Source organism: Corylus avellana, chromosome ca3 (assembly GCF_901000735.1).
Source record: "Corylus avellana chromosome ca3, CavTom2PMs-1.0".
NCBI classification, from domain to species: Eukaryota; Viridiplantae; Streptophyta; class Magnoliopsida; order Fagales; family Betulaceae; genus Corylus; species Corylus avellana.
The window spans coordinates 1,869,945-1,885,171 of NC_081543.1; the positions used below are offsets into that span (position 1 = coordinate 1,869,945).

The following is a 15,227-nucleotide window of genomic DNA, read 5'->3' on the forward strand; positions in this document are numbered from 1 at the left end:
CCTCGGCCTTCTACCTAGAGGGTGGCGCGCGGCCAAGGGGTGGCCGTGCGCCATCCCCAGATGGGCGACTATGGGTGGAGCCGCCCCTTGTTTTTTTTTTTTTTTTTTAAATAATTAATTTTTTAATTTAAATTTGGTATAAAATCCTGTGTGGTTGTGTTTGTGTTTGAGTTTTGTGATTGGAATATTTTGAACCCTTAGATTCATTTAAGGGCTGAGATTAGAGAAAATCCCTCAAATGGAGGGGATCCTGATCCGAAATTTGTGTCGGTTGAACAATTAAATTTATCTTATAAATTTTGTTATCACTTTCGTGTACAATAACATAAATTTATTTCATCTTGAAACTTGAAAGAGGTCTCCATCTCGTCTCTATAAAAGCTAGCTGCAACCTCGATCTTTAGAAAAGCATAAACATTAATTCAGTGGGTTAATTAGCTTCTGAATAAACGAGATCTGTGGCGATGATGAATGCTGAAATAATCTCAAAGGAAATCATTAAACCATCATCTCCAACGCCCCATAACCTTAGAAACCACAAATGTTCCTTCCCAGACCAACTTGCACGCACCACTTATATTCCTATCATCCTTTTTTATCAACCCAACAATGCCCATGATGACGTTGATCATCATCAAGTCCAAAAATCCTGTCACCTTAAAAAGTCCCTTCAACAAACCCTCAACCGCTTCTACCCTTTGGCTGGAACCCTCAAAGAAGACCACTCCATCGACTGCAACGATGAGGGGGTCGAGTTTTATAAAGCTCGAGTTGCGTGTAAGTTATCACAAGTTCTCCAACACTTCAACATGGAAATCTTAAACCAGTTTCTGCCATTCGAACCCCATGGAACCCAGTAACCCACGATGTTCTCTTAGCTGTCAAATATAATATCTTTGAATGTGGCGGAGTAGCCGTTGGTGTGTGTGTTTCACACAGGATCGTTGATGGAGCTACAGCCACAACATTTCTTGGCGCCTGGAGTGCCACATCCCGTGGAGATGAATATCATGTCTATCCAAAATTTGATGCGGCCACGTACTTCCCACCGAAAGATATATCTTGGGGGAAGGGAGACATTGGGGACCTTGGGGTGACCAAGGAGAAGATCGTAACAAGAAGATTGGTGTTCGACAAATCAAGCAGAGCTGCTCTGAAAGAAAATGCTTCCTCAACGCGCGTTTTGGTGGTTTCAGCGTTCATATGGAAACGTCTGATGGAGATATCCAAATCAAAACCGGCACCAGCGAGAGTGCACGTAGCAATTCATGCGGTGAACTTACGCCCGAGGATGGTCCCACCCATGCCGGCCAACGCATTCCTTTGGGAATCTTTGGTACTTCGCTGCGGCTGTATTATCACCGCAGGATCAGCTTGATGGTGGTGATGATCATGATAGTAATCGTACGCTGGCGATGAAGCTAAGCAATGCAATAAAAGGAATCGACGGTGATTACGTGAAGAAACTACAGAGCGATGCGATTCCGAATTCGATGACAAATGAGGTGGAGATGGCCTCGAAGGGTGACGTGGAGTCGTATAAGTTTACAAGTCATGCCTTTCAATAATCTCGCGGTGTTGACGAGTACAAGAGATGGGCATGGAATTGAGGTATTTGTGAAGATATTAGAGGAAGACGCTGTCGTTTTTGATAGCGATGAAGTACTCCTTCCGTTTGTTTCTTGGGAAATAGCTGAGCATTGAATGCTGGTGGGGCCAATAATAATTTCTGTCCGGACATGCATGTTTAATAAATTTTATTTAATCGTTCCCAAGATGTAATTCAATCCACTTTAGACCACACATCTTTCAATCGAAAATTAATAGTTCGAATCTTCCTCCCATTGTGTGGCCATGTCAACAAAAAAAAAAAACTTTATTTAATCAATGTTTTGTTTGTTAACGTTTAATTATCTTCTGAATGTAATCCAATCTTCTTCTCTAGTTGTGTATCTCCAAATTTAATTGGAGTTTGCTTGAATAAAAATTAAATATCCTAATTGTGTTTTTTCAAATATAAGTTAATGGTGAACATCACATACTTAATGGTTGATTATAAGAGGATATGAGCTAAATATGAAAAATTTATTAACCCCTAGCATTTGCCTTACAATCAATTATTAGATTTGTAGACTTATGTAGATTTCACATAAGTCAATAGTGAACCCCACAAATCTAATTGTTGATTGTAAAAGAATGAGTCAAATATGATGAACTTATTAACCCCTAGCATTTCTCTTATCTAAATATTTCAAAGCTTAAGCTGATAGGAAGATGTAAATTTAATTACTTAATCAATACTTTAACATTTCCCTCACGTATGAGCTCAAACTTTCTTTTAATAGGTGATGCCCAACACGTGAAATATTTTTTAATTTAAATGTGGTGAATTGACGGAGTTAGTGTTCGATCCTAGCCCTTTGGCTCTGATACCATGCTAAATTATCAATTATCCCAAAAGTTTAAGCTGATAAAAAGAAATAAATTTAATCACTTAATCAATACTTTAACACCTTCAACATGATCAGTCTCTCCAAATCTCTTGTGGACAAAATTTAAATGTTTTCGATAGGAGTAATACTGTAATACTAAAAAGAAAACTCATATTTTCTTTATGTCTTCTAAAGATTAATGCGGCTATTGAAATTAATATTAAATTTGTGATAAATTACTATTATATATATATATATATATATATATATATATATTAAGAACATGAATGTAATATTTAGCATTACTCTTTCAATAAAATAATTTGGTTTTGCATGCAAGTAATGGCGCCCTAGATAAACTTGTTCAATAGATGACGACTTTCTTGAAGTTTTTCATCCAATGATAGATATTTGCCCTATATGCACGTCATTGACCAACCTTTGAGTAGCTTCTCCAAATCATGAAGAAAATTAATCAAATCTCTCTATTATTTCATTTTCTCTAGATCTTCGTCATCATCATCTTCCTCCTCTGAAATTTATCATAGCCTTTGTGTTTCTTGTATTTGAGTGAGAGGTTGAATTAGCTTTGCTCAACTCGAAATAGGTGCCCATCTATATTTTTATTGTTCTTTTTGCCTCTTGTCCATCTTTTCTCCGTAAAAGTGCAAGCTCTTTAGATCAAAGAAACGAACCTTGACACATAACCTTACAAGGTTTTTTCATTTTTCATTTTTATTTCTTCTATTTTCAGCTGGCAATCAATTAATTAATTTTTTTTTCTTGTTATTAAAAAGCTTTTTCCAACCACAGAATTAAAAATGTTTACAAATATATATAGTTCGAAGTCGGTACCTAACAAATATTCTAGATGCGAGAAAATAAAAGTCGATTGGATTCTGCCTAACTCTTGGAGAACGAGTGAAGGGTTTACTGTAAAAATGTTAGAATATTAATTAAATGATTTAATTTACTATTTTTTATTAATTTAAATTTTTGAGACAAATGATGATTTAACATAATATATATATCAAAGTAAATTATGGTTCATTCAAACTTAACTTAAGCTTTTGAGGATTTAAAAAAAATAAAAATAAAAAAAACCTCAACCGGCTTGAATTATTTCTCCACAAAATTAAGATTTGGAGATAAGTTGGTGAAGGATGTGCATATAGATGGAAGGCAACTATCTAACATTGCATGAAAAACTTCAAGATAGTCGTCATCTCGGGCACCATTACTTGCATGCAAAACCAAAGTAATCTGTTGAAAACGAGTGAAAAGTGTGCAAAAATCCCACCAACCACTTGAATTTAATTTGTCCACGAGAGATTTGGAGAGACTGCTCAAAAGTTGGTCAAAGATATATATATAATGCAAATCCAACGTAGAATCAAACTAAAAGAAAAGTCTTCATTTCTTGAACAACTTTCTTTTTACAATTTTCTCTATATATGGATTTTAATAATTAGACAGAAAAACAAGGATAAAAAGTAGAAAAGCTAGATATTGTAATAATTTTTAAAAGAAGAGAAAAACTAGATAAAAAGACACAAGCACACATAACTTCTTGAAATTTTTTAGATATGTCGTCATACTTTCATATGAATTAATTATTATTTTCTCAATTTACTCCTAATAACCAAATTATCTTTCTGAATTTTTTGTTTTGGACTGTTCTTTTAAGTTGAGTTTCTAAATGTGAAAAACTGTCGAAAACAACTAAATAAATTAACATAAAAATAAAAAATAAAAAATAAATCAAAGTACAAATTCAATTTATATATTTTAAACGATAATTAATTATATAATATTTAATTGCTTCATTCATTTTGTTACTTATATTATAATTCAATATTGTTTCAACTCTTTCTTTTAACCTTGTCTCCCCTTAACCCATGTGATTGAATTGAATATACACAGGTGCATGCATATATATATAGTGCATACATGATAAGATCAACGTCACCTACCAGATCCATCGTATCGATCACTTTGCTTCTCTTCTTTATTTATTTGTCGGGGCCAATAAATAGGAAACAGATAGAGAAGCAATGTGCCAAAATAAAGTATTTATTTATACACTCGGTTCATATTATTCATGTTTATCTTACTTACCATTCGACCGCTATCGATCGTGCTTTAACTGTAGATCGAGCTTTTTAGAAAAGAAAAGAAGCATAAACATTCCATCAGTTGATTAGCTTCTGATTAAGAGAGATGGTGATGATGAATATTGTTGAATTAATCTCCATGAAAATAATTAAACATACATACATCATCTCCAACACCCCATGACGTTTGAAACCATTAGCTTTAATTTCCTTCCTAGCTAGACCAGCTTGCACCAACCCACTTGTGTTCCTGTATATCATCCCTTGTATCAAGAATGTGTTAGGTGAACACCGGCCAATTAAGGATAAACACAAAGTCATTTCCCCCCCCCCACTTTTTTTTTTTTTACTTGAAAAACCCTTGATAACCATGAGACCTAATCCAATTAAAACCACATGCAGCGACAATAAGAAATTCAATATCAAAAATGAAATACAAAATAGCAAAGAGAAAATCACTTAAAATTCAAAGTTTCAATATACCAAAATCTCAAATAAAATTTTTTCTCTAAGTAAAGACAAGAATACAATTTTTTTTTTTTGCAGGGACAAATGACAATTTTGTTTCGATCTCTTCTTTTCTCTCATTGTCAATGCCAAGAAGAAAGAAGCAATCTCTCCTAGCATTCTTGTGCAGTGCCTCTAAGAAGGAACTGCATCCTCTACATTTCAAATGGTTCATTATATTTGAAGGGTAAATTTGTCATTTTACTTATCCTAATTGTAAGAAACTGGCTCTTCTCTAGTTCATTTGAGCTAGAGATTAGGATTCAAATTCCTCTGAGAACAAAGAAAAACAATCTCTCTCTTGCAACCCCATACGCGCTAATTATCTATTCAATAACATGGCTACACGTAGAAAACCATAAAAGGCATAACTTATGCAGAGCTGCTATTGCTAGATTTCCCTCGCAACCCCCGCTCTTTTCCATTCCCTTTTTTCTAAAAGAAAATCAACATATTTTCAAAACTACTTTATTTTTCCTCTCACAAAAGTTAACGTTTTAATTTATTTTTATATTAAATCAATCACTTTTTATCACTCAATCAAAATTTTTTCATAAAAGGAATAATGTTGGCTATTCTCGAAGACCAAAACCAAGTTGGAGTAGTAGTAAAGGTACTAGTGGTAGGATTCATTGACTTGATGGGCGACAGAAATTTTCTCAAAACCGGTCCGAAAGAAATATCTTTCAACTCATATAAAATAATGCAAGTGTCTCTAAATATTTAAAATGCACATTAAATTCTTAACCTCATTAATATCAATTTATTAATTTAGACTAAATTTAATGTACCTTTTAAATATTTACAGACACTTGACACTATTTTACATGAGTTGTAAGATATTTTCTCCAGACTGGTTTGACGGAAATTTCTGTCCATTGATGAGTGAAAGACACTTTCTTTTTTTTCTTCTTTTAAGAGGGTGAGACACCCTAGCTCAACAAGAACATGCTTGCAAATGGGAACTAGGCGCAGCCGCAAGCTGCATAGTTAACCTTGAAATTTGATGGGAGGTATCCACATCATGCATGTCACTATAAAATTCTGCAAGCTCTTTGGAAAAGAAGCTTAAGCAGTGGTTCAGTGGGTTAATTAGCTTCTGAAATCTGAATAGAAGAGATGGCGATGATGAATGTTGAAATAATCTCAAAGGAAATCATTAAACCATCATCTCCAACACCCCATCACCTTCGAACCCACAAACTCTCCTTCCTAGACCAATTTCCACCCACCACTTATATTCCTATCATCCTTTTTTATCATGCCAATAATGCCCATGACGACGTTGATCATCATGTCCAAAAATCTAATCGTCTTAAAAAGTCCCTAATACAAACCCTCAACCGCTTCTACCCTTTGTCTGGAACCGTCAAAGAAGACCACTCCATCGACTGCAACGATGAGGGGGTCGAGTTTTACGAAGCTAAAGTTGCCTGTAAGTTATCACGAGTTCTCCAACACTTCAACATGGAAATCTTGAACCAGTTTCTGCCATTTCAACCCTATGGAAGCCATGAAGTTCTCTTAGCTGTCAAATATAATATCTTTGAATGTGGCGGAGTAGCCGTTGGTGTGTGTGTTTCACACAGGATCGCTGATGGAGCTTCAGCCACAACATTTCTTGGCGCCTGGAGCGCCACATCCCGTGGAGATGAAGATCATGTCTGTCCAAAATTTGATGCGGCCACGTACTTCCCACCGAAAGATATATCTTGGGGGAAGGGAGACATTGGGGTGACCAAGGAGAAGATCGCAACAAGAAGATTGGTGTTCGACAAATCAAGCATAGCTGCTCTGAAAGAAAAGGCTTCCTCAACGCGCGTTTTGGCGGTTACAGCGTTCATATGGAAACGTCTGATGGCGATATCCAAATCAAAACCCGCACCAGCGAGAGTGCATGTTGCAATTCATGCGGTGAACTTACGCCCCAGGATGGTGCCTCCCATGCCAACGCATTCATTTGGGAATCTTTGGTACTTCGCCGCGGCTGTATTATCACCGCACGATCAGCTTTATGGTGGTGATGATCACGATAGTAATCGTGCGCTGGCGATGAAGCTAAGTAAGGCAATAAAAGGAATCAACGGTGATTACGTGAAGAAACTACAAAGCGACGCGATTCCGAATTCGCTGACAAAGGTGGTGGAGATGTCGTCAAAGGGTGACGTGGAGTCGTATAGGTTTACAAGTTGGTGCAGGTTTGGTCTTTATGAAGCTGATTTTGGGTGGGGGGAGCCTACCTGGGTGGGCTGTCCCAGTATGCCTTTCAAGAATCTCGTGGTGTTGACGAGTACAAGAGATGGGCATGGAATTGAGGCATTTGTGAACATATTAGAGGAAGACGCTGTCGTTTTTGATAGCGATGAAGAACTCCTTCCGTTTGTTTCTTGGGAAATAGCTGACTACTGAGTGCAAGGGCCAAACATATTCGATCTCTTTTCCTTTGTGTATCTCCAGGTTAGTTTCTTGGGGTTTACTTGAATAAAGTACGTACTTTAATATCCTTATTGTGCTGACTAACAATCTCCTGTTAGAGCCTTGTTCATTAACATAAATCCCAAGAAAAAAATGAAGTGACCCCAAATCTTTGAAGCAAACTTTCAATTGAATTAGACATTTTCTCTGTGAATTGTCCATATAAGAAATTAAGAATGCATTTTTACAAATCGATCAATTTGTCTTATGAGCTAGTCGGGAGAAGTAGCTAGTTAGCTTGAGAGAGGATGTGCGAATGGTCGTGGGCTGTACCATTTGGGTTGCATGTATATATAGCCATAATCAAGGCCCGATTATTGGTGAAAACCCTTGGCAACTTAGCAGGCTTTTTGGGTGATCCATAAGCCTCAATTAATGTCTTTTCATCTTGGAAATAAACCCATTTACATTCCACAATGTTCATGTCACGTGTGGGAGGAACAAGAGTCCATGTGTCGTTCTTCATAGCAATTTCACTAGATCAGGTGGACTAATGGCAATAGCATCACATCACCGAGGTAATTTCACTAGAGCAGGTGGGCTCTGTTACGCACCGGCTTAAATATTAAGTCAATAAGTGAAATAATTGTCTTAAATAATACTAATTGTAGACTACATATCAATCTTCATTCATTTAGACTACCTACTTTTTTTTAATTTTTTTTTTTTTTAATAAATTATAGGCTAGCTACCTACTTATTCAAAGAAAATACTAGTTGTATTACATATATTATTCGTACGTAAGCCATTAAATAATACTGAATATTCAATTTCGGTTGGAGTCCTCCTATTGGCTTTCGGACTTGTTCGAACAGACATCTTAGTATAGTACTACAACTAGCTAGTTGATTCCTTGCTCCGAGTCACAATCAGATTCTTTTCCAATTGAAACAAAAGTATATGGCCTGCTTCGACAACATATGATATAGTTTTGCTGACCACCTTACCCCAGCATGCTAAATAAAAACGATAATAACTTAATTAATTTAATCAACATTAATATTAATTGCTTAGCTCGCTTTCCAGCATTATAATAACTCTCTTCACGTGCAGACAATAATGACGGCCCTATATATATATATATATATATATATATATATATAGTTGAAAGGCTTAAAGCCTAATTGATATTAAAAATTTTAAAAGCAATTTTTTTATGTTTTTACTCTAAAAATGGCAAAATGCACTTTTGTCAAAAACTTAAACATGAAGTTTTGTTGAAAAGCTTGTTTTGATTTTAAAAACTATATTTTTTAACGTGTTAAATCTATCACTTATCCTAAAAGCTTAAACTGATAGAAAATGTAAATTTAATCATTTAACATTACTTTAATACTTCTCCCTCACCTGTAAGCTCAAATTCTCTTTTAATAGGTGGGGCTCAACACGTGAAATATTTAATTTAAATGGGAGTAAATTTGACAAAATCAATGTTCAAACTCATGACTTTTAGCTCTAATATCATGTTAAATTAATCACTTATCCTCAAAAGCTTAAGCTAATACGAAAAAAGTAAATTTAATCACTTAATCATTATTTCAACACAGCACAACCCCAAACATGCTTGCACTTGGTGCATGAAACATGCATGCTATGAGAGAACTTTAACCTACACTTACGTTTGATAATATTTTCGAGAGGAATTGATCACTTTAATTAGGCCATATATATATATATATACTCCTAATTGAGTTTCATGAGTACTAGTTCTGAAAGCAAAAAATATGGACAGGGTGAAGGTTGATATAAAAGCCAGAGAGACCATCAAACCATCATCACCAACACCCTACAACCTCAAAATCTTCAATCTCTCCCTCCTCGACCAGATTGCCCCTCCAGTCTACGTGCCAAGGATTTTTTACTACGCAAACAATGGCACTAAACCAAACCTCAAATCCCATGAACGAATTAAGCTGCTAAAGGAATCCCTTTAATTCCCAGGCCTTGACTCAAATCTATCCTCTTGCTGGAAGGGTCACAGATAATCTTTTCATTGAGTGTAATGAGGGGGCAGAGTTTTTAGAAGCCCATGTGAATTTCCCACTCCATGAAATTCTAAGGCAACCTGAAGTTTATGTGCTTGATCAACTCCTTCCTCAGGAGTATCATTCCAATAACTTGGAAGCCCAGTTGGCTGTTCAGGTTAACTTCTTTAGCTGTGAAGGAATGGCAATTGGTATGTTATAATCTTTTCTAGATTTATTTTATTCCTTATATTTAATTCAACTCCGTTTGTTTTGACGTCAACGTAAAATATTTTTAAAAAAATATTTTTCGGTGTTTGGCCTGTACAAAAAATGAGTTATGACAAAAAAAAAGAAAAAAAGAAAAGAAGGCAGACGACTTCTAGCAAAGGTTCGGCAAATTCCTGCGATTTGAAAAGGAGAAGCTCAAATTCGAAAAATTGTTTACGGAAAACAATCTTACAGAAATTAAAGAAGTTTTTTTTTTTCGTCAAATTAGAAATATTTTGAGTTTCACTATGATTTGTAGTCACACCTAACATTAGAAAATAAGAAAAATATTTTTTTAAAAATTATTTTACATTGAAACGAACAAAGCATTAGTCTATGTTTTTACTTGTTTATCACTCATAGCCTCTCTAAAAATACATGAGATTGTAGCCCTACCGCTTTAGAGCATGTTTGTGATTGTATTAGAGAAATAGAACTTTTAAGTTAAAAAACGTTTTTGCCAAAACGGCGATTTTGCCATTTTTAGACCTTTAAAAACACTTTTTTTTTTTTTTTTTACCAAATGTGTATTTTTTTTCTTTAAACAAACTTTTTAAATGTTAAACGCATTTTTAAACTCCTCAAACGCACATCCAAACATACTCTTATTAGTTTCTCTCTTTTCTCTTTGATATTAATTCCATAGTCTATTTCTACAGGTACATGCATGTTTCACAAGATTGTTGATGGAGCCACATTCTCATCATTTGTCAACATGTGGGCTGCCATTGCTAGGAATTCTGGGGATTCTGTGTCTCCCATCTTTCCAGGGCCACAGCTATTCCCTCAAAGGGATATATCAGCCTTGGTGCGAAGATTTGAAGTCCCAAAAGCCAAGTGCATTACAAAAAGATTTGTCTTCCCGGGCTCAATGATTTCTTCACTCAAGGAAAAAGTATGTATTAATAATAATAGTGTAATAATTAGTCCAACCCGCAATGAACTGGTGTCTGCACTAATCTGGAGATGCTTAATTGATGGAAGTGTCTAGAGCAAAATCAGGGCAATCAAGTCCGTCTATTATGACACATGCGGTAAATCTACGTCCGAGAATTGATCCTCCCCTGCCACACTCTGCTTCTGGGAATCTTTCTTGGCTGGCAATTGCACCAGCACCGTCGACAGATCAGCTGCAGGATTTGGTAAATGCAATCAGAAATGCAGTGAAGAAGATAGACAAGGATTACACGAGGGAGATGCGAGGGGGAAATGGGATTTCCTTGATGAGTGATTTTCTTGAGCAAATTGGAGAATTGGTGCCAGAAAATGTGGAAATATACAGGTTTGTTAGTTGGGCTAACTTGCAAAATTATGAAGCTGATTTTGGGTGGGGAAAGCCTGTTTGGGAAAGTACTGCTGGGTTTCCGTTCAAGAATGTCATAATCTTCATTGAAACAAGAGTCGGCCATGGTCTTGAAGCTTGGGTGAGCTTGGATGGGCATGACATGACCATTTTCGAGAACAACCTACAGCTGTGTTCATTTGTTTCCTCGATTGATCAGAATGTTTAATTAATTTCCAATGTTTTAATTACCAATTAGTTTAAGTGTTTTTTTCCCCTCTTTCTTAATGTGTTATGTGCTCGTAACGAAAAGGATTAAGATCTCCTACAATTTCAAATAAATTGTAAATTTTCAAATTACAGAATTTAAGTTATTTCTAAGCATTCAAACGCCTAAAAAATGTGCATATAACAAAAACGTGGCATGTTATCAAGGCATCAAAAAAAAAAAAAAAAAAATCCTCGCAAAAAGCTTCTTCACTTTTCCAGAAGAATTCTTATTCAGAAAACCAAAAAATAGCTTTTGGATCAAAGTTTTTTATAACATATAGAACAAGAATCTATTGAAAATATACTCGATTCTTAATGGTAACATATAACATTTTTAATATGTGGCATTTTTGAAGCGTTTCGATGTTTAGAAATTGCCTAAATTTTGTAATTTGAGAGTTTTACAAAGGATTCTAATCCGAGTTTTGTTAAAATAATCTTTAAATAGACTATAATGAAATAAGATCCAAACTGATAAGAACTCTAATTTTGAAATAATGATAAAATTAATCCTAATTATTCATCATAATCTTAAACTAACCTAATTCTTATATTAAAGATTACTCTATAACTACTAGGAAGGACAGAAGAACATATCCCCTACTCGGATCATATCAATATTAAAGATTATTTTAGTGCCAAATCGTTAACCAAGAGGACCCACAAAAAAGGATTATGAGAATTAATTAAAGTTCTTCGATACTTCGGTCAGAATTTACTTTGGAGAAAGAATTAGGTCGAAGAAGAAAAGTGTTTCGCTAAAATTGAACATAGACCTGAATGACCGTAATTAATCGTTCCCTTTCATTTTTTAAGAGGTTAATGGGTTGTGGCCTCTACTTTGTTGGACATATAGATTCGTCATTTCTTGAGAATAATAGAATGTCAGTAGTCTAGGAAGGACCGGCCGAAATATAGTGGATGCGGCTTCTTTTTATGCCATTTGCCCTCTTTTTCTTAATCAAGCTAGGGTCAGCCAGCCTAATTAATCAGGTTGGGTTCGGCCAGCTGGCCGGTCTAGTTAGCTGGGCCAGGCCAGCCTAGATCAGGTTGGCTTGGGCTGGTTGACGGGTTTGGAGAAGCCCGTTTATACGAAATTTCTTGTGAAATTGCAAAACTGGTTGCACTAAGGATGGGATCTAGCTGTTCCATCAAGGAGTCCTCTATCATACCTTCCGGTTAATTAAACGAGTGAGTTAATCTATTAAGACCCACACGCAAGTTCTTCAATGTTACATGATTTCATGGATGGGCAAACTTTGTTTTGTAATTATCGTTTTGGATCTCTAAATTGTTGGTGATATTGCATTATTGCTAAAAAATTTGTTGTAAGAGACTGATACAAGAGTAGAGGATTGCCCAAGGTGGAATCTCCTTTGGGAGTACCTAAGTAATATTGTTTGTCTGTGCTTGGATTTGTTGTTGTTGTTTTTATTTTATATTTTATTTTTTTGGTTTTTCCCCTAAACAAATTGGGAAAGGAATTTAGGATCAAAATACCGAAAAAGGGATATTTCTCTAACAATAAATCCAAAATGAAAAATACAGTGTAGCAAATACAACCAAAGAGTAAGAAATGTGTTAAAAAATGACATGATTCTCTCTAGAGGACCGCAAAAAAGGGTAACTCAAACAAGCCGAGGAGCATGGGAAGGGACACAAACTTCAAAAAGTGATCGGAAGGTGATTGCTAATACCTATTTGAAATTAAAAGACAACTAGAGCGGGCTAACTGAGAATACTCCAACAAACACATTTAGCTTGTATCATGTGTCTGTGCACACAAAACACAAGCTGAAAGTGTCACGCGTTCTTAATTACTGATGTGACACTCCTGACTTGCGCCCTATGCCATACCCATTTGAATGATCCTACTTACCGTTTAAACAGACGATGTACATCTTTATGAATTTGTCATTTAAAAAATCTTTGATTTAGGAATCCTTGTTCTTTAGAATTAGGAGTTTTTAATTGAAATAATTAGGGACTCCAATGAATTTGTCATTTAAAAAGTCTTTGATTTAGGAATCCTTATTCTTAAGAATTAGGAGTTTTTAATTGAAATAATTAGGGATTCCAATTCCTCAATTATTAGGCATCATTCATGATTTAATCCGAAGAATTGAGTTAAAAGAATTGCAAAATAATTGTCGATGGTCGGTTAGCTACTTTCCTAGGTAGGTGTTGTTGTCGTCCTTAGTGAAATGAACAACACCTAATCTCTCTTAAGCCTGAGAATTGAATCAGCAACCCTCACCGCATGATGATGGTGGATGATGGTGGATGATGGCTGAATCAAGAGCAGAATATATATGTGCTGATACCAATTCATTGTTGTGAGGATTTAGTCCCAAAGAATATGCTTATATAGAACATAACGAACAACATAGAATTCTCTTGAGATATTATATGTACACTTTGTAGCGTCTAGGACTCAAAGGCAGCCCAATGTAATCTCACAATTATGTGTTTTGTCTTTTCTCTTTGTTCACACAAGAGATGGCAACAATAATTAATCCTCATATAAAATGCTTTTCTTTTATTTTTTATTTTTATTATTATTTTTTTTTTACATGTCCACACAAGAGAAGAGGGATGAAGAATTCGAACTAGTGACCTTCTCTTCATTAGGCGTGGTCCACAGCCGATTAAATTACCCTTGAGAACAAATGCTTTTCTTTTAGGCCAGGAAATTATATAAAGAAAATCCACAACTTTATGTTCATATTGGTCACTTACTGTAGCTCTCAATGTCTTCGGAACAAGAATCATATTCATTTACTTTGGTAGATTTTTCTTGTCAGAGACATTAGAATTTGTAGATTCTTTATGAATATAACATGCAATTCTAGGAATCAGCTCCATTAGTGTATGTATCCTAAGAAACCAATATTGAATATTCTATATATAAAGTTCCCGCTTCTATATTATTATTTTAAAAAGATTATTCAAGTTACAATTTGAGCGGTTTTCTAAAATCACTAAACTAAATATGTGACTTAACACCCATGAGCATCTTTATAATATACGCATTCAATGACAATCTACTCACTCAACATGGAATTAACTTTCAGAATAATCTAGTAACACCATGTGGCCGGCAACGAGTACCTTAATGATTTGAGTGGAAGAGATTGTCAACGTTTCGAAAAGTTAGTTTTACATTGAATTGGTGGATTATAAGTCTCTTACATTGGTTATTTATTAGGTGATTTTAGAAAGTTTTAATTATAATTTGGCTAGCTAGTCCTTATAAACTGTTAAAGCAAACGTGGTTAATCAGTGCTTTCACTTAGTCGTTACATTTTTCAATCAATTCAATTGGTTAAATGAGCCACCTGCTAATTGAAAGCACCTACCAAAAGATCACATTAACGAAACTGATCATGAGGGTATGACTCAATGAACTTGTTCATTGTAGTATATATATAGATTTAAAGAGGTGAAAAAGGGATGAATAGTTTCTCACCAACTGTTCATGTTCAACCAAAAACCGTGGTTGTTGCACTACTGCTTGGGGGCTCCTAACGGAGTCTTTTTGCACTTATATACCGTTTTGTGCGGCCCTTAAAGAAGTTTGGAATCTTTTTCGAACCATTGCCTTGTATTTGTGTTTTCCTCTGTATTAACTTTTCCGTTTGAGTCTTCTTGTTGAGGAATCCACCCCGCTTTGTTTGTTTGTTTTCTTGTAACACTTGTTCCATTATTGAATAAAAAATTCTTTTTTAAAAAAAAAGAGGTGAAAAATGGATGAACATGTAGAGAGTGGGACAATTTGATCCGAAGAAGACATTCACCTTTTAAGATTCTCATCTTATTATTGCGTATTAAATATGTTGGCGTCCTGCGCATGGAATGGAAAAGTGGGACAAGAAGTAAACATCCAAATCCCTTGGAGAGGGACAGATTATAA

General features: G+C 35.2%; 1 protein-coding gene and 1 pseudogene across 1 annotated transcript; both read left to right on the plus strand.

The window, feature by feature from the left end:
• LOC132173503 (stemmadenine O-acetyltransferase-like) overlaps nt 1-1,704 on the plus strand; it is a 3,323-nt pseudogene extending 1,619 nt beyond the window's left edge.
• A 4,468-nt stretch (nt 1,705-6,172) lies between these two features.
• Nucleotides 6,173-7,552, plus strand: LOC132173319 (stemmadenine O-acetyltransferase-like). The gene has a single exon (XM_059584781.1). The coding sequence runs from the start codon at nt 6,173-6,175 to the stop codon at nt 7,460-7,462; it is 1,290 nt and encodes a 429-aa protein (XP_059440764.1). The 3' UTR covers nt 7,463-7,552.
• Nucleotides 7,553-15,227: the final 7,675 nt, after the last annotated feature.

Excerpts from the sequence above, each read along its gene's own strand:
- LOC132173319 (XM_059584781.1), top strand. The coding sequence starts at position 6,173 with ATGGCGATGATGAATGTTGAAATAATCTCAAAGGAAATCATTAAACCA.